The 26,155-nt window shown below is 35.3% G+C and overlaps 2 protein-coding genes across 2 annotated transcripts in view; both read right to left on the bottom strand.

The window, feature by feature from the left end:
* Positions 1–826: 826 nt before the first annotated feature.
* Positions 827–26,155, bottom strand: part of LOC134247780 (uncharacterized) — a 36,005-nt gene continuing 10,676 nt past the window's right edge. The window contains exons 2-13 of the mRNA XM_062730169.1: positions 18,733–18,918; positions 18,337–18,476; positions 15,154–15,234; positions 13,681–13,782; positions 13,139–13,282; positions 11,618–11,824; positions 10,248–10,395; positions 9,085–9,265; positions 7,614–8,796; positions 6,943–7,151; positions 4,685–4,830; positions 827–3,216 (exon numbers count right to left, since the gene is read on the bottom strand). Coding sequence (XP_062586153.1) covers positions 3,095–3,216; positions 4,685–4,830; positions 6,943–7,151; positions 7,614–8,796; positions 9,085–9,265; positions 10,248–10,395; positions 11,618–11,824; positions 13,139–13,282; positions 13,681–13,782; positions 15,154–15,234; positions 18,337–18,476; positions 18,733–18,918 — 2,849 coding nt within the window. The 3' untranslated portion in view covers positions 827–3,094. The remainder of the gene's footprint in view (positions 3,217–4,684; positions 4,831–6,942; positions 7,152–7,613; positions 8,797–9,084; positions 9,266–10,247; positions 10,396–11,617; positions 11,825–13,138; positions 13,283–13,680; positions 13,783–15,153; positions 15,235–18,336; positions 18,477–18,732; positions 18,919–26,155) is intronic.
* On the bottom strand, positions 1,536–3,093 carry LOC134247781 (adhesive plaque matrix protein-like). The gene is made up of 2 exons (XM_062730170.1): positions 3,004–3,093; positions 1,536–2,054 (listed from the first exon to the last, which is right to left on the bottom strand). The coding sequence occupies exons 1-2, from the start codon at positions 3,091–3,093 to the stop codon at positions 1,536–1,538; spliced, it is 609 nt and encodes a 202-aa protein (XP_062586154.1).

The raw sequence follows: 26,155 nt of genomic DNA, 5'->3' as shown, positions 1-26,155 counted from the left end.
AAGACAGACGGACGTACAGACTCAGAGCAAGCCTATAGTCTCCTCCGGTTTCACCGGTAGGGGACTTATAAGTGTGTGTGTGTGTGGGGGGGGGGGGGGTAGATATTTTCCATTGCTATTAAGTTTTTTTAATTTAAAGCATCACCATATTTGAAATATTCTTGGATATAAGTGAATGTTCATTAAATCTTTTATTTTATTTTAAGTCTATTAAAAAATCAATCATATATCATTAACAAGGTTTCTGAGAGTACAGCGTATTGTATAAGCAATACACGCCCCCTACCGGATTCCCTTCTCTCTGTGAGATAGGCAGCAGCTCCTTTGGAATATTACATTAGTGTATCACGAACCCGATCATACCCAATTGTAATCCCAATAATTATTGTAAAAAATTAAAAATGCCATAATTCTGTCAAAAGTCAAATGAATGATGCAAGATGAAATTCAAACTTCACCTGTACACTCACCTACCTAAAATCAGCTCAACATCTGCAAGCGATTAGAAACAAAAGTGCCGAAAACCAACTGGGCCAAAGGGAAGGACAGAGGGACGTGTGATCAGAAAAGCTCATTTGAGCTTTCAGCTTTCAGCTCAGGTAATCTAAAAAGGTTATATTAGAAAAAAAAACACCCTTAAAATTTGTGGTTGGAAGAATAAGACAGAGTGACTACTATAGGGCACCCGCAAATCCTTGTACAGCTGGATTTATCTACCTATTCTCATAAAATGGACCAAGCTGAGCTATATTGCAAACAGCAAGCACAATCAGTTTTGATGTTAAATTTTATTTATTAACTGGATTTCCTGTTATAAAAAAATAAAACTTTTAATGTAAAAAAATTTAAAGTTGTTAAGCAAATTTAAAATATTTTTATAATTATACATATATCAATGAAAACATAAATAAACTTTCAATCAAGAACAATTTATACAATCATGACATGTACTTCATATAAACAAAAAATAAACCTTTTATACATGTTGAATTTGCAGTTCATAAAGCTATCAATAAAAATTATAGTTAATATTGCACTCTGTTTTATATGAACAATATCTCCCACATGATCATTTCTATGTATATATACAAAACAAAAAAAAAAAATTGAATGAACTTAAAATATGAAAATTTTTTGCACTACCTATATAAATTTTCAATACATAAAAAAATGTTAAACATTTAAAAAATTTCTACACTAAAATATTAAAACAGAATCATCAACACAAATAAATTATGGCTAATTAGCATGATAAGACAACTTCATGTAAAATCACATAATCTAAGGAATGTGAGGTTTTTTGCTTGATTTTACACAGCTTATAATTAACAGCAAACTTAATACGTAGTACTATTAATATTATTAATAAAACAATTTTTAAAAATCGTAACAATATATCACATGAAGGTAAAGTGTTTAATAAGCAGTTTGATAATAATTCATGTTTTTTTTTTTTAGCAAGATCAAATGTTGGGCATGGAATGATAGCGATCCAAGTTCTTTGTGGGTGGATCTTCAGCTATATTCTTTTAGGGTTATACTGATCCTAAGCGTTTTGTGAAGGGTTGACTGTGATTCAAGTTCTGTATTATAAGGTAGCTTCTGATATGTTCAGTTTGATAGAATGGACACAAGTTCTTTGTGGGTGGATATGTGTCCAAGTTCTTTGATGGTGGATATGGATGCAAGTTCTTTGGGATTGGATATGGATGCAAGTTCTTAGTGGGTGGATATGGATGTAAGTTCTTAGTGGATGGATATGGATCTAAGTTCTTTGTGGGTGGATATGGATCTAAGTTCTTTGTGTGGATATGTGGATATTGATGTAAGTTCTTTGTGGGTGGATATGGATATGGATCTAAGTTCTTTGTGGGTGGATATGGATCTAAGTTCTTTGTGGGTGGATATGGATCTAAGTTCTTTGTGGGTGGATATGGATCTAAGTTCTTTGTGGGTGGATATGGATCTAAGTTCTTTGTGGGTGGATATGGATCTAAGTTCTTTGTGGGTGGATATGGATCTAAGTTCTTTGTGGGTGGATATGTATCTAAGTTCTTTGGGGGTGGATTGTTATATGTTCAATTAGGTAAGATCATGCTAAAAGTTCATTTGTTTTTGAGGTAAGATTAGGGGGTGTTTAGGATTTATGTTAATTAAATGGATTGTCAGTGTTGTCAATGAACAAGTTTGAATTATCCCTTATGGATTTCATAACAAATCTGACAAATCAAAGCATACTGAAGATCAATATTAATACAGCATGTTGTATAGTCATGTATATCCATTTTTTTTTCAAAAAACTTGTATTAAATATACACAGTATATTTTTACAGAAATTAATTGCAAGTATATACCATATAATTATGATGAAAAAAAAACAGATTAAAATTTGCTTGACCAAATTAAAATTATTTGTCAAAAAACTTTCAATATCAAATTAACACTTGCGTAAATACCAACAGACATGGAACAGTTATTATCTAGTCACAATATAATCATTGTAAGCATAACCATCTCTAACACAGTGATTCCAAAGTGAACAAAAGCTGACGTTCAGCCAGTGGTAGAATCTATATAGCACCAAGTTCCTCATAACACCTTAAATAAGCATGCTACAAATGGAGTAATTATAAAAAGTCAGTATCTAGATTTGACAAATCCAGTTCATTTTTGTAATATAACAGTTATTTTTTTTTTAGTAAAGTGAGTCATTCCATTAATTAAATTCATAAGTACGCAATACTATTGCCTAGCATATAAATAATTTATGGCACCTCATGCATTTAGTAAAACGTAATTATTCAACGTAACATTCTATCAAACTTAACAAACTATTATATATTAATTAAATGTTATTGTTTTCATACATGACCTGAAGTGATTTAAATCACAAAAGGTTCTGTTTTGTAGAAGTCACCAAAAAAAAAAAAAAAAAAATAGATAACAAATTAGTTTCAGACACCTCATTGGAATGGTCTCCTTCACACACACCCTCTAACCCACTATAGTTTGTGTATGGGTGGGTGGAGGGTCATGTAAGATCTGAAGAGATGGGTGTATTATTCTACAGACGGTCAGGGTGTTGAGGGACATTTCATTCTATGGGGGTGATGTCACTCACAACCCTGTGAAGTTCCTGTATTGCTGGTACGTCTGTTTGTAAAACACCTGATAATTTTGATATAATCCCTTTTGCCTCCTTCAGAAATGTAGACTCTGTCATAAAAAAAACAATGGAAAAAAGAAACACAGAGATTAATTTAAAGTTCTTAATAAATGTAAAGTGTTCATGTGCTGTGGCTACAGATTGGTGGATGTAAAATGTGCTCTTGTGCTGTGACTACAGATTGGTGGATGTAAAGTGCTCCTGTGCTGTGACTACAGATTGGTGGATGTAAAGTGCTCTTGTGCTGTGACTACAGATTGGTGGATGTAAAGTGCTCTTGTGCTGTGACTACAGATTGGTGGATGTAAAGTGCTCTTGTGCTGTGACTACAGATTGGTGGATGTAAAGTGCTCTTGTGCTGTGACTACAGATTGGTGGATGTAAAGTGCTCTTGTGCTGTGACTACAGATTGGTGGATGTAAAGTGCCCTTATGCTTTATCTACAGATTGGTGGATGTAAAGTGCTCTTGTGCTGTGACTACAGATTGATGGGTGTAAAGTGCTCTTGTGTTGTGACTACAGATTATTCTTGTGCTGTGACTACAGATGGTGGATGCAAAGTGCTCTTGTGCTGTGACTACAGATTGGTGTGACTACAGATTGGTGGATGTAAAGTGTTCTTGTGCTGTCTTGTGCTGAGACTACAGATTGATGGATGTAAAGTATTCTTGTGCTGTGACTACAGATTGGTGGATGTAAAGTGCTCTTGTGCTGTGACTACAGATTGATGGATGTAAAGTGCTCTTGTGCTGTGACTACAGATTGATGGATGTAAATTGCTCTTGTGCTGTGACTACAGATTGTTCTTGTGCTGTGACTACAGATTGGTGGATGTAAAGTGCTCTTGTGCTGTGACTACAGATTGCTGGATGTAAAGTGCTCTTGTGCTGTGACTACAGATTGATAAGTGTAAAGTGCTCTTGTGTTGTGACTACAGATTGTTCTTGTGCTGTGACTTCAAATTGGTGGATGCAAAGTGCTCTTGTGCTGTTACTACTGTAACAGATTGTTCTTGTGCTGTGACTACAAATTGGTTCATGTAAAGAACTCTTGTGCTGTGACTACAGATTGGTGGATGAAAAGTGCTCTTGTGCTGTGACTACAGATTGATGGATGTAAAGTGCTCTTGTGCTGTGACTACAGATTGATGGATGTAAAGTGCTCTTGTGCTGTGACTACAGATTGGTGGATGTAAAGTGCTCTTGTGTTATGACTACAGATTGGTGGATGTAAAATGTGCTCTTGTGCTGTGACTACAGATTGCTGCATGTAAAGTGCTCTTGTGCTGTGACTACAGATTGTTCTTGTGCTGTGACTACAGATTGTTGGATGTAAAGTGCTCTTGTGCTGTGACTACAGATTGTTGGATGTAAAGTGCTCTTGTGCTGTGACTACAGATTGGATGTAAAGTGCTCTTGTGCTGTGACTACAGATTGGTAGATGTAAAGTGCTCTTGTGCTGTGACTACAGATTGCTCTTGTGCTGTGACTACAGATTTGTGGATGGTAAGACACACACCTGATAACTGTGGCAGGATATGCTGGTTTTGGAACACTGAAGTCAAACAGGTCAAGGCCACCTTAAGGACATCAAGGCTGTATTTACCAAACATACAGTTCATAACCTCAAGGACACTCTTCTGAACAAGGTCATGAAAGAGAGACCTAAAAAGGTTTGACACGGTTAACACGGAAACAGTTAAAATTAACCAACACTGTAATACATAGGACACAGTTACTTTAAAAAAAATTATAAATTGCATATAGAAGAGTTCCAGTTCCATGGTGTTTTACCATGGCATTTTTATTGTATTACTTTATAAAAAGAGTAATTTCCCCTTTAATTTAAAAATGTCAATTATTTGACTGACCTGTGTTTAAGCATCTCATATTTCTTTTGCCATCATTTATTGGACTAACCTGTATATGTTGGCATCATTTAAAATCCATTTTTGGACTAACCTGTATATGTTGGCATCAGTTATTGGACTAACCTGTATATGTTGCCATCATTTTTGGACTAACCTGTATATGTTGGCATCAGTTAGGAAATACTTGTACATGTATGTGATGGCATCAGTTTTTGGACTACTGTAAACCAACTATTATTCGCATCATTTTTCATTCTCAATTCGTCAGTTAAAAATCAATTTGCGATGATTAATTTCAGCGACTGAGGAAACATTCTCTACAAATGCTTAGCAAAATGAATGGTTCGCAGGGTTTAATACTCGGGAATTAAAGTAGATCGCAGTACTGGCGGATATTTCTCGCACGCGAATAAAAACTGGTTCACAATTACCTGTATATGTTGGCATCTACTTGCATCCGATGGCATCAGTAATTGGACTAACCTGAATCTGATGTTTTCATTTATTGGACTAACCTGTATCTAATTGCGTCTATAATGCTGATGAGAAAAGCTGTATCAAGGTCCATCAAGGTTTTACTGTCGCTGTACTGAGATTTGACATATGCCTGTAACCCTTGTGGTGCCCCACTGACCTCTAAAAGACTGTGCAGGGGTTTGTCAATGACAGCAAGAGCCTGAGCATCTTTACCTTCAAACACCAAAGAGCTGATGTGGTGAGTCACCTTAAAATTGAAAAAAAAGTGTTTAAAACAGATATTTGAAAAAAAAAATTGACTTTTTTAATGCCTTTTCCAAAAAAATATTTCATGTAATTCTGATGTGACCAAAACATTTGGCATTCATAATGATTCCACCTGCAAACTGTACAGTTTGTTTCATATTTACACTAAAATTCAAATAATGTAGATTTCTTATTATATAACAAATTAATTTCCTGGCCAATTTCATGCATCACTAGCGATTTAAAACTCAAATTTTATATATTTCAGAAAGTGCTGAAATCCATTTAAATTCTATTGTGAACCGTCCATGATTTGCAAATTTTTAATGTACCTTAAAGATGCTTCCATTTGATGATTTGCACTACAGTGGTGTAATAGTGCTTGCAAAAAATTTCAGAAATGTTCTTGTGCTATATAGTTGGATAATGCTATTGATAACTGTTTTGGCCCACCAATACCTGTAGCCTGATGACTTTGGTACAACACACACTCTGACATCTGTTTCAATATAAGTTTCATCTTCTGACCAGGGTCTCTCAAGAAGACTTTCTTCAAATTTTTCTCCGTATCTTTCATGGCCTGTATTCCATTGCACAAGAACAGTTCATTGATTTAAACAAAATAATCCACACCCAAAGATGCTTCCATGTGTTTTTACATGGGTCCTGTTTTGTATTATTTATAATAAGATTTGACTTTCCTTTATATTTTAAATGTCAATTATTTGACTGAACCTGTTTAATGTTCCCAGGTTTTGCCATCAGTTTTGGACTAACCTGTATATGTTGGCATCAGTTATTTACATTTTCCTGGCATCAGTTTTTGGAAAACCTGTATATGTTGGTATCATTTCTTATTGAAAACTTGTATCTGATGGCATTTAATTGGACTAACCTGTATCTGATGACATCAGTTATTGGACTTACCTGTATCTGATGGCATCAGCTTTGGACTAACCTGTATCTGATGACACCAGTTATTGGACTAACCTGTATATGTTGGTATCAGTTATTTGAAATACTTGTACATATGTTGGCATCATTTTTGGACTAACCTGTATATGTTGGTATCAGTAATTGGACTAACCTGTATCTGATGGCATCAGTTATTGGACTAACCTGTATATGATGGCATCAGTTATTGGACTAACCTGTATCTGATGTTATCATTTATTGGACTAACCTGTATCTAATGGCGTCTATAATGCTGATGAGGAATGCTGTATCAAGGTCCATCAAGGTTTTACTGTCACTGTACTGAGATTTGACATATTCATGTAACCCTTGTGGTGCCCCACTGACCTCTAAAAGACTGTGCAGGGGTTTGTCAATGACAGAGAGAGCCTGAGCATCTTTACCTTCAAACACCAAAGAGCTGATGTGGTGAGTCACCTTAAAATTGAAAAAAAAATGTTTAAAACAGATATTTGAAAAAAAAATTTGAAATTTTTAATGTCTTTTCAAAAAAAATAATGAAGTTCACTTATTTTCAGGTAATTCTGATAACCAAAACATTTAGGCATCATAAGAAATATGATTCCTGCAAACCTGTACAGTTTGTTTCATATTACACTAAAATTCAAATACTGTAGATTCCTTATTATATTCAACAAATTAATTTCCTCATAATTTCACAATAAGCATCACTAGCGAAATAAAATGACTCGCTTTTATATTCAGAGTGCTGAAATCCATTTAAATTCTATTGATCAACCGTCCATTTGCAAATTTTTATTCTCCCAATCTGACCTTAAAGAGCCCATTTGATGATTTGCAATAAAAAGTACTTGCAAAAAATAAGAAATCTACAGTAGTTACAATAATGCTAAAAATATCTATTTTTCCCACCAATACCTGTAGCCTGATGACTTTGGTACATAACGACACATCTGACAGCGAGTATCGTAACACTCCCGACTTCTGACCTGACTTCTCTCTCAAGCAGACTTCTTCACAAGTCTCTCCGTTCTCTTGTGTCCCGAGGCCATCAGTGCGAGGCCAATCCATTGGTACATAATCTTCCTCCTCTGTAGAATCCTGTGAGATCAGAGAATGAGTCTTATTTGTGTCTTGTGAGTTTAGAGACTGAGTGTTACTCATGTCCTGTGGGTTTGGATATTGAGCATTACTTATGTCCGTTGGGTTTGAAGACTGAGCCTTACTCTTGTCCTGTGAGTTTGAATTACTCATTTCCTGTGAGTTTGAAGATTGAGTGTTACTCTTGTCCAGAGAGTTTGTAGAATGAGCAATTGTTGTGTCTAATTTTTGTTGCCGAGATGGATCTAACACAGCACTATCCTCTTTCCTGTCATATTCTCTTAGCTTATTTGTCTGACATTCATTAAGAGTGGAACTCCCATCATTATTTCTATTTGTGTCTTCATTGTCTTTAGATAAAATTCCTTTAGATCGATTTTCCTCTGCTGGAATATCATTTGCATCAAACATCGGGTCAGGTTGAGAAATGGGCTCTGAGTTGCGTACATGACCTCTACAATTTACCGTAGGACAAAATATGGACACTGGGTTGCTAGGGGTGGGGTTGGTTGCTATGGTGATGTCTGTTTGACCACACTTGGCGACCACCTCCTGGATCTGGCCCTTCCCACTCACGTTAATTTTCATTTCCGACGTGTACCGTCTCTCTCGTGTTTCCTCCTTTTCCGATTCCTTCCGTCTCATTTGAACACCCTCCTGACTTGCGACAGATTTTAATCTCAGAGCTTCAGCAGCCTCCTCACTCAGAATAACAGTCTCCTGTACCTCTAACCTGGCCTTGACCTCTGTAGTCTGAAGGTCAAGGTCAGATTCGTCCTCTGAGCTGGTCATGGAGTCCAGTGGTTCTTTGTCGGCAAAGTGGACTTTGCGATCCAGGGCAGCCATGTAACCTTTCTCTTCCGTCTTTTTGAGAATTCCCGCGGGCTCCTCTTCCTGGTCGTTAGATACAAACATTTTGGGGGTGGTTAACGTCTCTGTGAGCTCCTGACTTTCCTCGTCTTGTGTTGACTTAGACAGAGATTGTAACTTTTTCTTTTGCCTTTTGAAAAAAAAAGTTAATATTAGATAAATATTTTCAAAGTTTGACCATTTTTGCCCTTTAGGAAAAAAAGTGAATATATATTAGATAAATATTTTCAAAGTTTGACCATTTTTGCTTTTTGATTAAAATAAAAGAGAGAAAAAAGTTAAAGTTAGAATAATGTTTTCAAAGTTTCATATGCTCTTCTTAAACTTTCCTCATAAAAAGAGAAATTTCTTTCAATTAATATATAACTGTCTGTTTGTAATTAGAACATATTTTATTGACAATTTTAATCAGGCCTACGTGAACTGTGTCATTTTAGAGTAGTTGTACAGGAATCGTCGACCCTCGGTCTTCACGTCCAGGTTGTTCGGGTATTCCTGTAGTACGGACTGGATCACAGGGACAGCGTGCTGGAAGATGTGTCTCAGTAACGCGTCGTATCTCTCTACAGCTTCCCCGACCTCCGGTGAAAATTCCACGTCTGTTGACCAAAAAAAGAAAAGATTAATATCCTAATACTATAATAGATGTGTCACAGTAACACATCGTATCTCGCTACAGCATCAAGATCCATCGCTAACAATGCCAAAACAATATGCTTGCTATGTATTGTCCCTACACAGTAAATAAAAATCTGCCCAATGAAAAAGATCCACAAAACAAGATTGCATTAAAATAATATCTGTCCTTTGGAGATTTTCCTATTTTGCTTAAAACCTTAAAAGATTGACTGTTTATCTGTATTAAAGATTCATTAACAGATTAAATTTATTGAGTTTAACCATGTAAGAAATTGATCTTGCCTTAAACAATCACTGCTTCTCTGTATTGTCCCTTTCAGTAAATAAAAATCTGACCATGATTTTCCTGTTTGCTTTCAAAGAGATTTGTTTTCCTATTTTGGAAATTAACCTGTCCAGTTAACCTTATTAGAGATTGACCTGTTTACCTGTATTAGAGATTGACCTGTTTACCTGTATAAGAGATTGACCTGTTTACCTGTATTAGAGATTGACCTGTTTACCTGTATTAGAGATTGACCTGTTTACCTGTTTTGGAGATTGACCTGTTTACCTGTTTTGGAGATTGACCTGTTTACCTGTATTAGAGATTGACCTGTTTACCTGTATTAGAGATTGACCTGTTTACCTGTTTTGGAGATTGACCTGTTTACCTGTATTAGAGATTGACCTGTTTACCTGTATTAGAGATTGACCTGTTTACCTGTATTAAAGATTGACCTGTTTACCTGGGAGATTGACCTGTTTACCTGTTTTGAAGAGATTGACCTGTTTACCTGTTTTGGATTGACCTGGTTTACCTGTATCTAGAGATTGACCTGACCTGTTTTAAAGATTGACCTGTTTACCTGTTTGAGATTGACCTGTTTACCTGTTCTCTAGAGATTGACCTGTTTACCTGTTTTAGAGATTGAGTTTACCTGGTCACAATAAAGGTCTTACCTGAGGAGAGGAAGTTGTCTGAGATTTTCTGAATTGACCAGGTGAGATTGACCAGCGTCCTACAGCCGGGGGGCACAATAAGGATGCTCTTCTGATGACGCTGAATAGATCGAAGGATCATCTCTAGGGCCGTCTCTCTCAGGGGAATCTACAAGGTCAAATAGAGGTCAAATACATAAGGAGAAGGAATCTCTAGGGCCGTCTCTCTCAGGGGATCTACAAGGTCAAATGAAGGCATACAGGTCAGATCATCTCTAGGGCCGTCTCTCTCAGCCGGGAATCTACAAGGTCAAATAAAGGGTAATAAATAGATCGAAGGATCATTTCTAGGGCCGTCTCTCTCAAGGGAATCTACAAGGTCAAATAAAGGGCAAATCATACATAAATAGATCGAAGGATCATCTCTAGGGCCGTCTCTCTCAAGGGAATCTACAAGGTCAAATAGAGGGCAAAGGGTAAACATAAGTCTACGACAAGGTCAAATAGAGGTCATATCATACAAATATATATCAAAGGATCGTCTCTAACACTAGAACCCCTGACCCTGATGCCATGAATTTCATAATTGTGGTAGAGGGCTTAATGCTGATTACAATCACACCAACAGTTTGACTGCTTGATGTCCAGGAGTAAACAAGAAGATTTTTAAAGATTGCATTAATTTTAGTGGTTTTTATCCTGACCCTCAGGTCCCAGGGCAGGCAAGGAACATGAAATTCACAAATTTTGCATGATGCATGATGACAGACAAAAACAGATAGCAATAGGTCATCTGAGTTTACTCAGTTGGCCTAAAAACATATTAATCCAAAGTGGTCTTTCTGAAGCACAAGTTATCAAGATAACCAAATATGTGGCTATTTTAAGAGAATTGTTGTGTTTCATTTTTAGCATAATTGGGGCAGTAGGAAGCTATTTTTGGAGAATTATTGAGTTACTTTTTCGCTGTGTTACGGGTAGTAGGTAGCAATTTTTCAAGATTTGTTGAGTTACTTTTTTGCCTTGTTTTGGGCAGTAGGTAGCTATTTTTTGAGAATTGTTGGGTTATTTTTTTGGCGTGTTTGGGTTGGTAGGTGGTTACTTTTAGAGATTACTGTATACAGGGAGATTTTAGCCCCCGTTTTTTTTTTTGCCCCTTTCTCCCTCTTCTTGATTGGGCGAATTTAGAATGGGGCGAATTCAAATTACAGCTAATAATTTCTTAAACAGAACCATGCCTGGGTGAATTCAAAAAGGGCAAAATTGTTCACAAGTTCAAAAGGGCGGAAATAACACGAAGCGAAAAATAACCCTGTATACAGTATTTGGGTTTCTTTTTTGGCGTGTTTGGGTCGGCAGGTAGCTATTTTTTTAGAGATTTGTTGAGTTACTTTTTCTGCCAGTCTGGGTCGGTAGCTGGCTATTCTGGCCAGTATGTCCAGCCCGTACTGTTGGATCTCCGTGACGTCCAGATAAACGGCCATACAACCCAACACTGCTGGCGCGGCCTGACAGTTCACCATGACAACCAGGTTATCAGAAAAATGGCTGAATGTCCGCAACAGTTGTAGGCTCAACACAACATGAGACAGGGGGTCCTGCATCAAAGAAATAATTAAAACAAATTTATTCATTATTCATTAATACAAACTTATGATGATAAACACATGTTGTTATCATGATGATGACCATTGTATGACTGAGTATAAGAGTGTTACCATGATTTGCTTGAGTAGTTCCACTAGCAGTCTGAATGAAAAACGTTTGTTTTTCCCAATTTTGTGACTAGTATATTCAACTGTTTTGATGACAAGTATGATGATTGCCTGAGTAGTTCCACTAGCAGTCTGACAGACGGTTTGTGAAGCAGTATATCTTACCATGATTTGTCTGAGTAGGTTCCACTAGCAGTCTGACAACGGTTTGTGAAGCGGTCGATCTCGTTCAGACTAAGAACATCTCCTCGAGGGACAGTTATCTCGGTGATGTACGCCACTATCACGATATAAAAACAAATAGAGATCTACATGTCCTTGTTTAGTCAAACAACACTGAGAAAGTATATTTAGGTAATAAGGTTGGAAAAATGCAAAATATGTTTCATTTTCATGATTAATGACAAAAATTTTCTTTTGATCTACTAAACACTGTTGTTAAATCATATGTCCATTTACTGAATTGTATGACTGAGTATAAAAGGACACTAACCATGATTTGTTAGTAGTTCCACTAGCAGTCTGACAGATGGTTTGTGAAGCAGTATATCTTATTTTATGATTTGTTGAGTAGTTCCACTAGCAGTCTGACAATGGTTTGTGAATTAGTATATCTTACCATGATTTGTCTGAGTAGTTCCACTAGCAGTCTGACGGATGGTTTGTGAAGCAGTATATCTTACCATGATTTGTCTGAGAAGTTCCACTAGCAGTCTGACAGATGGTTTGTGAAGCAGTATATCTTACCATGATTTGTCTGAAAACAGTTCTTACTAGTAGTCTACGGATGGTTTGATGTATGCACTATATTTACCTGGTGACCTGAGTAACCAATTAAGTGTCTGACAGCATTGGTTTGTGTACAGTTATCTTACAAACATTTGTCTGAACAGATTCCACTAGTCAGTACTGAAATGGTTTGTGAAGCGTTCTTACCAATGATTTGACTGAGTAGTTCCACTAGCAGTCTGACGGTAAATCATGTTTACACTGTAAATAGGACCATGATTTGCCTGGTAGTTCCACTAGCAGTCTGACAAATGGTTTGTGACAGTATATCTTACCATATTTGCCTAAGCTCCACTAGCAGTCTGACATATTAATTGTGATAAACAGTATTTGAAATCTTACCATGATTTGTCTGAGTAGTTCCACTAGCAGTCTGACCTAATGGTTTGTGTCAGCAGTATATCTTACCATGATTTGTCTGAGTAGTTCCACTAGCAGTCTGACGGATTTGTGAAGCGGTCGATCTCGCTCAACATCGGGCATCTCTTCGAGACTCTGAGATATCTCGGTGATGTATGCCACTATCACGGCGCGCTGGTAACCCGCTACCTCCTGTGTCAAAAGAGCACTTCAATACAGTTACAACAAACATCAGGTTGTCTGATCGATTTACATTAACCAAGAAGTCTCTACAAGACTGTAGCTCTACTGGTTATACTGAGAGTATAGAGTACTTGTGTATCATGACATTACACTGAAATAGGACCTAAACTATAGGAGGAGTAGGGTTCTAAAAAAATGTTTGCAGACAGACATCTTACAATTGCATAAGCTCTTGTAGTCTTTGAATTTCAATTCGTTATAAACATAATTTGAAATGTACAATGACTTGATAATAAGTTTGAAAGTACGAATGAAAATTACTTCACTGTAACCTTGTAATTCTATACAGTAATACTTCTGTATTAAACAGTTCAGTATTACACATACAAAGAGGACATAAGACAAACCTGTAGGAAGGAGAAGATTTGGTCGGTGATTGCTGACGACAGTTTGGTGTCTGTATACTGGTTGATCTGTTTGGTCAGAAAGCTCGCGGCCAAGTCTGCCAGCTAGAAAATTAAACAAGTTAGAAACATCATCACAAAACTCGCGGCCAGGTCTGCCAGCTAGAAAATCAAACAGTTAGAAACATCATCACAAAACATAATCTGTTATTCTGATAAATTGATGCCAGCTAGAAAATCAAACAAGTTAGAAACATCATCAAAACTGGGCCAGGTAAATAGTAAATCAAATCAATGTTAGAAATTTGTCCTTATAAAAGCTTCCAGGTCTGCCAGCTAGAAATCAAACAGTTAGAAACATCATCACAAAACTCAGGGGATAGGTCTATACATTACAAATCAAACAGTTAACACATGTTGATTACAAAATCTTGATCAGAATCTTCAGGTCTAAAATTATAAAAATCTAAACATCTGCTGATTTGATGTTGATCAGAAGTTCAGGGTCTATAATTCTAATACTCTAACCTTGTCTGTTGATTTGATGTTGATCAGAAGTTCAGGGTCTATGATTCTAATACTCTCACCTTGTCTGTTGATTTGATGTTGATCAGAAGTTCAGGGTCTATAATTCTAATACTCTCACCTTGTCTGTTGATTTGATGTTGATCAGAAGTTCAGGGTCTATAATTCTAATACTCTAACCTTGTGTGTTGATTTGATGTTGATCAGAAGTTCAGGGTCTATGATTCTAATACTCTAACCTTGTCTGTTGATTTGATGTTGATCAGAAGTTCAGGGTCTATAATTCTAATATTCTCACGTTGTGTGTTGATTTGATGTTGATCAGAAGTTCAGGGTCTATAATTCTAATACTCTCACCTTGTCTGTTGATTTGATGTTGATCAGAAGTTCAGGGTCTATGATTCTAATACTCTAACCTTGTCTGTTGATTTGATGTTGATCAGAAGTTCAGGGTCTGTAATTCTAATACTCTCACCTTCTCTGTTGATTTGATGTTGATCAGAAGTTCAGGGGTCTGTAACTCTAATACTTAAAGCTTGTCTGTTGATTTGATGTTGATCAGAAGTTCAGGATCTATGATTCTAATACTCTCACCTTGTCTGTTGATTTGATGTTGATCACAAGTTCAGGGTCTATAATTCTAATACTCTCACCTTGTGTGTTGATTTGATGTCGATCAGAAGTTCAGGGTCTATAATTCTAATACTCTAACCTTGTGTGTTGATTTGATGTTGATCAGAAGTTCAGGGTCTATGATTCTAATACTCTTTATACCTTGTATGTTGATTTGATATTGATCAGAAGTTCAGGGTCTATAATTCTAATACTCTAACCTTGTCTGTTGATTTGATGTTGATCAGAAGTTCAGGGTCTTTAATTCTAATACTCTGACCTTGTCTGTTGATTTGATGTTGATCAGAAGTTCAGGGTCTATGATTCTAATACTCTAACCTTGTCTGTTGATTTGATGTTGATCAGAAGTTCAGGGTCTATGAACGGCACTGGTGTCTTTTCCTTCTCTTTTTCTCCTTCCTTCAGAAAAACAAGAGAAAATCCAAAGTTTGCTTGAATTATTGTTGAAATACTTTACAATGCTTCTAAATCAGAATTTTTTTTTTCGGACTTTTGATGCTTTACACAATTATAATACCTGTTTATGTATGCTTTTAGCTATGACATAAAATATGTTGAGAGGGAGAAAAATATCCATAACACTGTTGTGTAAATTGAAAAGGAATACTGAAAATAATTACCAGTAATTTTTCTGCTATTTCCATGATAAATAATTCAACAGCCCAGGAAAGAAAATATGGTATATTAATCTCCAGTATTTATATATACTATGTCTAGTATCTTCATGCAGGTTATTCTGTTTTATGTACGGTATATTAATCTCCAGTATTTATATACTATGTCTAGTATCTTCATGCAGGTTATTCTGTTTTATGTACGGTATATTAATCTCCAGTATTTATATATACTATGTCTAGTATCTTCATGCAGGTTATTCTGTGTTTTATGTAGTCCTCAAGTTGCTAAGGAGTCAAATCGGCAACACTCCCACATCTTTACATAATTAAACTATTTATACCTAGTTTCCTAATACATTAAGTATCACCGTGTACATCATTTGCTTACAATTTCATCCGGGTCATTCCTGTCCATTGCTAAGAAAGTTTAATTAAAATTTTTGCATTTTTCTCTGTGTCTTGCGCACTGCATGCAAACACAATTTTAAAGCACATTATTCTGAGAAATTAGTTTTCCTATTTGAGGGGATTTGTTGAAAACACAGCCACCCCATGCTCTAATTACATGACATATAAATACACCGTTTTTGATTTGCGCCATAGATTCAGCAATCGTTAGCTACATGGTAAACATGTAATGAATGCCGACACGATTTTAAATGAACTACAATGTAGAGATAAGCATGACAAGAACAGACCTTATCTACTAACGGTGGGTTTTCATACAATGTACATGCATATCTTGACCTACTAATTAACTCCTATTATTAGAACTGCACGTAACTCAGTGCACGTACTACACTTAAATAGTTGAAAAAGAGTCAGGGATTTCCAGTTGCTTATTTTTAGAACAAGAGGCCCATGGGCCACATAGCTCACCTGAGAAGCTTTGGCCATTCTGTTCTTTACCAGATTTCCCCCTTGTAATACATATTGTGACCCCACCCTACCCCACTGATCTTAATTTAAACAATTTGAAATCTACACTACCCCAGTATGCTTCCATATAAGTTTCAGCTTTGATTTTCAGATTTTTTCTACATATTTCTATGTAAAACATTGAACCCACATTGTGGCCCCGCTCAACCCCCGGGGGTCATGATTTGAACAATTTTGAATCTACACTACCCCAGGATGCTTCCACATAAGTTTCAGCTTTTCTGGCCCAGTGGTTCTTGAGAAGAAGATTTTAAAAGATTTTTCCTATATATTTCTATGTAAAACATTGATTCCCCATTGTGGCCCCGCCCAACCCCCGGGGGTCATGATTTGAACAATTTAAAATCTACACTACCCCAGGATGCTTTCACATAAGTTTCAGCTTTACTGGCCCAGTGGTTCTTGAGAAGAAGATTTTCAAAGATTTTTCCTTTATATTTCTATGTAAAAATTTGATTCCCCATTGTGGCCCCGCCCTACCCCTGGGGGTCATGATTTGAACAATTTAGAATCTACACTACCCCAGGATGCTTCCACATAAGTTTCAGCTTTTCTGGCCCAGGGTTCTTGAGAAGAAGATTTTCAAAGATTTTTCCTTTATATTACTATGTAAATCTTTGATTTCACATTGTGGCCCCGCCCTACCCCTGGGGGTCATGATTTGAACAATTTATAATCTACACTACCCTAGAATGCTTCCACATAAGTTTCAGCTTTTTTGACCCAGTGGTTCTTGAGAAGAAGATTTTCAAAGATTTTTCCTATATATTTCTATGTAAAACATTGATTCCACATTGTGGCCCCGCCCAGCCCCCGGGGGTCATGATTTGAACAATTTAGAATCTACACTACCCCAGGATGCTTTCACATAAGTTTCAGCTTTACTGGCCCAGTGGTTCTTGAGAAGAAGATTTTCAAAGATTTTTCCTATATATTTCTATGTAAAACTTTGATTCCCCATTGTGGCCCCTCCCTTCCCCCAGGGGTCATGATTTGAACAATTTAGAATCTACACTACCCTAGGATGATTTCACATAAGTTTCAGCTTTACTGGCCCAGTGGTTCTTGAGAAGAAGATTTTGAAAGATTTTTCCTTTATATTTCTATGTAAAACTTTGATTCCCCATTGTGGCCCCGCCCTATCCCCGGGGGTCATGATTTGAACAATTTAGAATCTACACTACCCCAGGATGCTCACACATAAGTTTCAGCTTTACTGGCCCAGTGGTTCTTGAGAAGAAGATTTTTTAATGACCCAACCCTATTTTTGTCTTTTCTTAATTATCTCCCCTTGCGAGGGGATATGTCCCTTCATTTTAACAATTTAAATTCCCCTTCACCCAAGGATGCTTTGTACCAAGTTTGGTCGAAATTGGCCCAGTGGTTCTTGAGAAGAAGTCGAAAATGTGAAAAGTTTACAGACGGACGGACGGACGGACAGACGGACAGCTGGACAGACGGACGGACAGATGGACGACGGACAAAATGTGATCAGAAAAGCTCACTTGAGCCTTCGGCTCAGGTGAGCTAAAAACCAGAGGAGTTATCCAACTTGCTTAGTGGCACTGGATCGCGAACGGAAGTAGATTTACTCTGACAGAAAGCGCTTTGCAATTAAAACATCACTTCTCCCAAAACAGAGACATTTAACTTATCAAGCCTCTCTGTCTGGTTCAATGTCATACAATGGAATTTCGCAATGAAAAATTTTGTCCATGTCCATGTATCCATGCAGAGCTGAGGTAAGTTTGATCCTAAGATGGGTCTTGTTCTTACTATACATAGCTTGTCGAGCCTGTTGATTTAATAATTTATTAAATACCCTATATGTGGCATTTTTGACATAAGATAGATTGGGTCAAGATCCATGTTAAATGATAATTCACAATTATATAGACATTATATGTTAGATTATCATTTGGTTGAAGCTCACTGTATAACTTACCAGTATTATCTCTCCTTCTCTCTTTGGTTTAGGTGGGGGTGAGGACTTGACAGTGATCCCTGGGGTAGGGGGTAACTTTCTGCTTGGGACACCTCCCTGGTAAATCCTAAGGGTCCTGTCTGCTATCTCTATAGGGACACCTAAAAATAACCTTCTCTTTTACAACATTCATATCACTGAGCTCATACAAGCTACAGTTTGATGTAAAATAATTTGATAAGAAATGAGGTTGATTTCCCCCTGTGAGGTCCTCGCTATTTTAAGTACAGTCTACTCTTCACTTATGAGATCAGTTCCCTCTATGAGGTCCCCAAACTGTTAATCATACAGTCTACTCACCACTTATGAGGTTAATTCCCCCATGAGACCCCAATGTTAATCATACCGTCTACTCACCACTTATGAGGTTGATTTCCCCCGTGAGGTCCTCGCTATTTATAGTACAGCTGAGGTCAAGGTTGGTTGGGGCCAGTACCATGCCCCCATTCTCAGTGAGGGTGAGCTGTACCAGGGAGACACATATCCCATCAGCACTGCTGTTATCAGTGGGAACCGCCCGGATGTTACCGTCTACACCAAGACCTGTGAATTAAACAAAGATGGTTTCTTAATTTTACAAATTAACAGCTTTGTATTATTTCCCTGGTTTTATTGTGAGGCCCCATTGAGTAAGCCAAGGGTAAATCTGACACTAGAAATATAAGACTGTGCAGGGTAAAACCTAACATGATAAAAATGCAGATAGTGATTGTTCCTTCATCAAGTGCTTTCACTGCATCACAACCTTCACTGATTAACAGTAGACACTGGAAGGATAATAATTACATGCATAAAGATCCCTTATGCACTGGCGGATTTAGAGGGGGGCCAGTTTTGTGTCCAAAAAATACACAAAATTGGATAAATCAGTGGTTTTTTGGTGTGGTTGAGGACCCCTACCCTGACCCAAAACTGGTCGTACACCCCCTTTTCAAGATTTCTGGATCCACCACTGCTACTGCTTCAGTTTTATTTCCCATTGGTCAAATTTACAGCATTTCACTCAAGGGGGCCGACTATAGTTTTATTGTGTGAAAACTACAATAGCGAAACTCTTCATGTTCATACCATATATAACTTACATTAACTTCAGTGTACATGCAAAGTTTGGGGGAAATCTACCGTCCAGGTATTTTTGAGGGACCGTCTCAAAATACGGGTACATTTACTATAGGATTATATAGGAAAATGCCAATTTTTAGCACTTTAAAGCAAATTATACAAATACTACAATAGACATTTTGTTCAAACTATAATATTTGATGAGTAATAATATAATATACAATATATGTAAGAAACACAAAATTCTACCGTCTTGTTACCAGAGGGGGCATCTCAAAATGCAAAACCAGAAGTCTCTGTCGAGACTGTAGCTCTACTGGTTTGTACTTATCAAAAACCATTGCACTATTTTATGTATCTTTGTGTAGTCTACTTGTGTGCCAACTTATTTTGAAATCAAACTAGAACTGTAGAAGGAGTAGCGTTTTTAAGGAATTTCACAGAAAATTCTATTTTTAGTAACCATGGTAATACCTTTAATCGAAATCAGAAACCGATGCACTATTCTATGTATCTTAGTGTAGTCTACTTGTGTGCCAAGTTATATTGAAATCAGACCAAAACTGTAGAAGGAGTAGCGTTTTTAAAGAATTTCACAGAAAATTCTATTTTTAGTAACCATGGCAACTACGTTCATCGAAATTAAAAACCAATGCACTATTCTATGTATCTTAGTGTAGTCTACTTGTGTGCCAAGTTATATTGAAATCAGACCAAAACTGTAGAAGGAGTAGCGTTTTTAAGGAATTTCACAGAAAATTCTATTTATAGTAACCATGGCAACACCATTCATCGAAATTAAAAACCGATGCACTATTTTATGTATCTTAGTGTAGTCTACTTGTGTGCCAAGTTATATTGAAATCAGACCAAAACTGTAGAAGGAGTAGCGTTTTTAAGGAATTTCACAGAAAATTCTATTTTTAGTAACCATGGCAACACCGTTCATCGAAATCAAAAACCGATGCACTATTCTATGTATCTTAGTGTAGTCTACTTGTGTGCCAAGTTATATTGAAATCAGACCAAAACTGTAGAAGGAGTAGCGTTTTTAAGGAATTTCACAGAAAATTCTTTTTTTAGTAACCATGGCAACACCATTCATCGAAATCAAAAACCGATGCACTATTCTATGTATCTTAGTGTAGTCTACTTGTGTGCCAAGTTATATTGAAATCAGACCAAAACTGTAGAAGGAGTAGCGTTTTTAAGGAATTTCACAGAAAATTCTATTTTTAGTAACCATGGCAACATCGTTCATCAAAATTAAAAACCGATGCACTATTCTATGTATCTTAGTGTAGTCTACTTGTGTGCCAAGTTATATTGAAATCAGACCAAAACTGTAGAAGGAGTAGCGTTTTTAAGGAATTTCACAGAAAATTCTATTTTTAGTAACCATGGCAACATCGTTCATCAAAATTAAAAACCGATGCACTATTCTATGTATCTTAGTGTAGTCTACTTGTGTGCCAAGTTATATTGAAATCAGACCAAAACTGTAGAAGGAGTAGCGTTTTTAAGGAATTTCACAGAAAATTCTATTTTTAGTAACCATGGCAACATCGTTCATCAAAATTAAAAACCGATGCACTATTCTATGTATCTTAGTGTAGTCTACTTGTGTGCCAAGTTATATTGAAATCAGACCAAAACTGTAGAAGGAGTAGCGTTTTTAAGGAATTTCACAGAAAATTCTATTTTTAGTAACCATGGCAACACCGTTCATCGAAATCAAAAACCGATGCACTATTCTATGTATGTTAATGTAGTCTACTTGTGTGCCAAGTAATATTGAAATCAGACTAAAATTGTAGGAGGAGTAGCGTTTTGAAAAATTGTTTACAGACAGACGGACAGACAGACGGACAGACAGACAGCTAGACAGACAGACGGACGGACGCCGGACGCATTACTATCGCATAAGCTCTTCTGGTCTCTGACCAGTAGAGCTAAAAATAGCAAATTTTACTATTTTTATAGAGTATTACAAAATATGACGTACACAATGGATTCACATGAAAACATAATAAAAATATTGGAAACATTCTCAAATTTCTATGTTTTAAATTTCAAGAGCTTATGTTTATTACTTTTTCTTTAATAATATTTTTATTACCCCTTTCTTTAAGAGCTACAGATTATCATAACGTCAGAAACACACTTCAACGACGTCAACCTACCTATCCATTGCAAAATCGGTTAAAAAATCAGTTATATCAAATTGTAATTACATTTTTATACCTATAATTTCTTAATTTTGTTTAATTTTAATAATTAAGTGAAAAAAGTTGTATTAAAACAGTAAATACGCTTCATTTTACTATGATGCGCGAAATATTGCGCAATGGAAACTATAGTCGGCCCCCTTAAATAATCCGGTGTGAAGTCTCCAGATAAGTCCAAAATTCCTGAATGGAAAACAACACCCAATCAATTAGCTGTAACAACTAATGTAGATCACTTAATTTTTGCGACACCTTATTTTAGCGAGACATCATTTACTCTTGAGTAGCGATATAAAATTTTCACAAATTGTGTTTACTGCTCTATATAATCTTAAAGCCATATATGGCGTAACTGATCAAAATAATATATTTTTGAAAAATACAAAATTAAGACAACACACTGGGAAACAGATAATACATTTGATTTCAAGTTTTCAACGTTTGACGAAGACACCTCAAATTTCATCTAAAAAATAAATCTTCAAAACGTAATGTGTTATTTAAATCTTTTGTATATCAATCATGAAAGAAAATTGGGATATCTAAATTAAAATGTGATATCTTTTTAACGCAATTGACTTAGATTTTGTAATTTACCAAAGTTAAATCTTTATATAAAGTAATGATACAAATAATAAGTTCTTATAATGTTTATTGTAATAATATTATTGTACATAAACAATATATGGCTATTTTTTATCAAAGCGAGCGTTTTCTTTTCGCTGAAAATTTTATTTTACATTACCGAAAAATAAAGTCCTCATGAATTAATTTAAAACGTGATTATAGTACTACGTTTAGTATTTTGATTAATTACTGTATAAAGGGTTATTTTCTCCCTTTTGAACCTGTGAACATTTTTTCCCCGTTTTAAATTCACCCAGTCATAGTTCTGTTTAAAAAATTATAAGGTGTAATTTGAATTCGCCCCGTTTTAGAGGGCCAAAGGGGTGAAAATCAAACGGTGGTGAATATTTCCCTGTATATAGTATTTAAGCAGTCAGGGGCATAACTTAAACAAGTTATTTTCAAAAATAACTCATTACAAATGAGTTATTTTTTTGTCTTAATGAGTTACTTCTCTTTGCTATGACCTACTTTTTCCCAACCTCAATAACTCAAACACGTTATTTTTCCAAAATAGCTTCAATAAATAAATAACTTATTTAAGTTATTTTGTGTCATTCCTCCCTAACTTCACACCCCGTGCACTAAAGGATTTTGCTCGTGCACCAAGACAAAAACAAATGTTTGACTAAATATAAACCTTGCTCAATGCAGGAAAAGTGTTCAAAGTCTTGGGAAAAGTGGGGAATTTTTTTTATTTAATGATTAAAATTGGACATATACAGCATGTGGATAAAACCACAAAATAAGGAGTAAAATGCTGTTCATCTCCACCTCCTCACCAATTCTCCATTGGAGTCAGTGAACTTCATCTAGTATTACATAATGGAATCCCAAAATGCAATGCAAATTGGCAGGAAACACGAAATTTCCAAGAAATCAATGTCCAAGTAGGATAAAAAAATAAGTTATTTTTCAAAAAAAAATTGTGTGTGTGAAATAATGTAAAATAACTTATTTAAGTTATTTTTTTTATAACTTGTTTGAGTTATGCCCCTGACTGTTAAGGAATGAAACTTATGTTATACGACATAACATAAATAGGGGTAGCTAGTTTATGCTTTATAAAACGCTTTGCAGTTTATAAAAAAGCATGAACTGCCCCTAGTTATGTTATTATATCATATACATAACATAAGTTGAAATAAAATTAAGCTTCATTCCTTATAATTTAATTTCAGTGTAGACAATGAGACATTTTTTCCTCCAGAAAAGGCTTCAAATTGAGCATATTTTAAAAGTAATGTCTAGCAACGTAATAATTTTTTTGACGTAACTCATCATGACATAGGCAACTTATGTTATACAAAATAGATTAAATCTTTTTTCCAATCATATGACCTGTTACAACTAAAATTAAATTATTTGCTAAAATCAAAAACATTCTGTACAACAGTTACACTCAAGTATCTCATTCTCAAACAACAATAAATCAAATACCATGGATATATCAAAGTGAGATGGAAGTCTAAAACACTTCTTGCCCCCCGTAATTGAATATTCAGGGGTATATAGTTTTTGCCCTGTCCATCTGTCTGTTTGTCTACAAAAATTTTAACCTTGCTCACAACTTTTGAGTGAGTTAAGCTATATGGCTTTCATATTTCACAGGTGTATTCCTTGTGACAAGACCTTTCTTTGGGTACCACCAAATTTGACCTCTTGACCTTGGAATTTTACCCAAATTTGCAAACAAATATTAAACTTTAAATACTTTTGAACAGTTGGTGCAAGGGCTTTCATTTGTCACATGGGCATTCATTGTGACAAGACCATTCCAAGGCTATAAATATTTTTGACCTTGACCTTAGAGTTTGATAGCATGCAAAACATTAATGTAAAATAAAGATTATTTGTGTTCAGACACTCAATTTTATCTTTGCTTGAACAATTACCATATTCATGATATCAGATGTTATGGTTAAGAACAAATTAATCAGGTTTACTGAACATGCTTAGGTTATTACAATAGTGATGATTTCTTCCTAATCTTAATAATTTGGTATTCATACCTTCAAGAACCTCTACTAACATGACTAAGCTGTAACCTTTTTCATTATATAAGGAAACATTTATTACAATGTTTGTGTGCATTAAAGTCAATTCTAACTTGTAGATATTAAACATTGTTAAACATTTCCTTTTACAGAAGGTTTTTATCAATTTCTTCCTGTTTCTGTCAGAATTTCCTGCTTATTAAATGCTAGATACACTGTGTATGTATATATTATATTTAATTAATGCTAGATACACTGTGTATGTATATATTATATTTAATTAATACTAGATACACTGTGTATGTATATATTATATCTAATTAATGCTAGATACACTGTGTATGTATATATTATATCTAATTAATGCTAGATACACTGTGTATGTATATATTATATCTAATTAATGCTAGATACACTGTGTATGTATATATTATATCTAATTAAATGCTAGAGACACTGTGTATGTATATATTATAGTTAATTAATGCTAGATACACTGTGTATGTATATATTATATCTAATTAATGCTAGAGACACTGTGTATGTATATATTATATCTAATTAATGCTAGAGACACTGTGTATGTATATATTATATTTAATTAATGCTAGATACACTGTGTATGTATATATTATATCTAATTAATGCTAGATACACTGTGTATGTATATATTATATCTAATTAATGCTAGATACACTGTGTATGTATATATTATATTAATTAATGCTAGATACACTGTGTATGTATATATTATATTTAATTAATGCTAGATACACTGTGTATGTATATATTATATCTAATTAATGCTAGATACACTGTGTATGTATATATTATATCTAATTAATGCTAGAGACACTGTGTATGTATATATTATATCTAATTAATGCTAGATACACTGTGTATGTATATATTATATCTAATTAATGCTAGATACACTGTGTATGTATATATTATATCTAATTAATGCTAGATACACTGTGTATGTATATATTATATTTAATTAATGCTAGATACACTGTGTATGTATATATATATTATTCTTAATTAAATGCTAGAGACAATTCATCGTGTATGTAAGACCGCGGAACATTAACTGACAAGATTGGAAATATGCAGCTTACGACATTTCAATCTGTTACAATAAAAAATATTCAGTGATGGACGATGAAATGGGTGGGTACAATACTTGATATCGCGATTACTTAACTTAGCGGAACTCTTTTGCGAAGGAGGTAGGAATTGTCTGTTGGGTGGGGGCAATGTGCTATTCAATACAATGCAAGATCGATCATTGTAGCATTTATGAGGACAGATAAATAAAAAATCCTGATGGAATACCTTGCTAAACAATCGCTGAACCAGCCTAATATATTTTTGAGAGGAGCCAATCCTAAATTGTCACATTTTTAACGATATTTTTAATTAAGCGGACTCTTCTCGTTAAATTTTCATTGAAAATCGTCACATTTTTAAGCAGATAAAATATTCTTAACTTTCCTTATTTGACAATCTACTATTTGGAGTTCAATATCTGGCAAAACATCGTGATTTCGGCATTAAATTGTTCGAATCATTCGATTGTCACTACTGTAAACAATGTCATTTGCCCCCAGAAATTTAGACTTTTTTTGACTCCCCCGCAAAAGAGCGGTAGTAAGTTAGATAACTGCGAGGTACTCATTGGTAGTCGCGATATAAGGTATTCGATGCAGACGGCTGAGAAAAAATTGGATGTGAAATTCTAGTTTAAAGTTCATTTTCATATACCCGTACCAAACATTCTAACAAATGCTCATGAGCAGCTCATGAGACTCACATGAGAATCAAGTAAGAATTGTATGCAAATTAGGTAAAATTGGATTTTGC

Source organism: Saccostrea cucullata, unplaced genomic scaffold (genome assembly GCF_032062105.1).
Source record: "Saccostrea cucullata isolate Sc308-1 unplaced genomic scaffold, CSIRO_AGI_Scuc_v1 ctg4988, whole genome shotgun sequence".
Classification (NCBI taxonomy): Eukaryota; Metazoa; Mollusca; class Bivalvia; order Ostreida; family Ostreidae; genus Saccostrea; species Saccostrea cuccullata.
The sequence above is the reverse complement of the archived record's forward strand: the minus strand, read 5'-3'. Positions and strand labels throughout refer to the sequence as shown.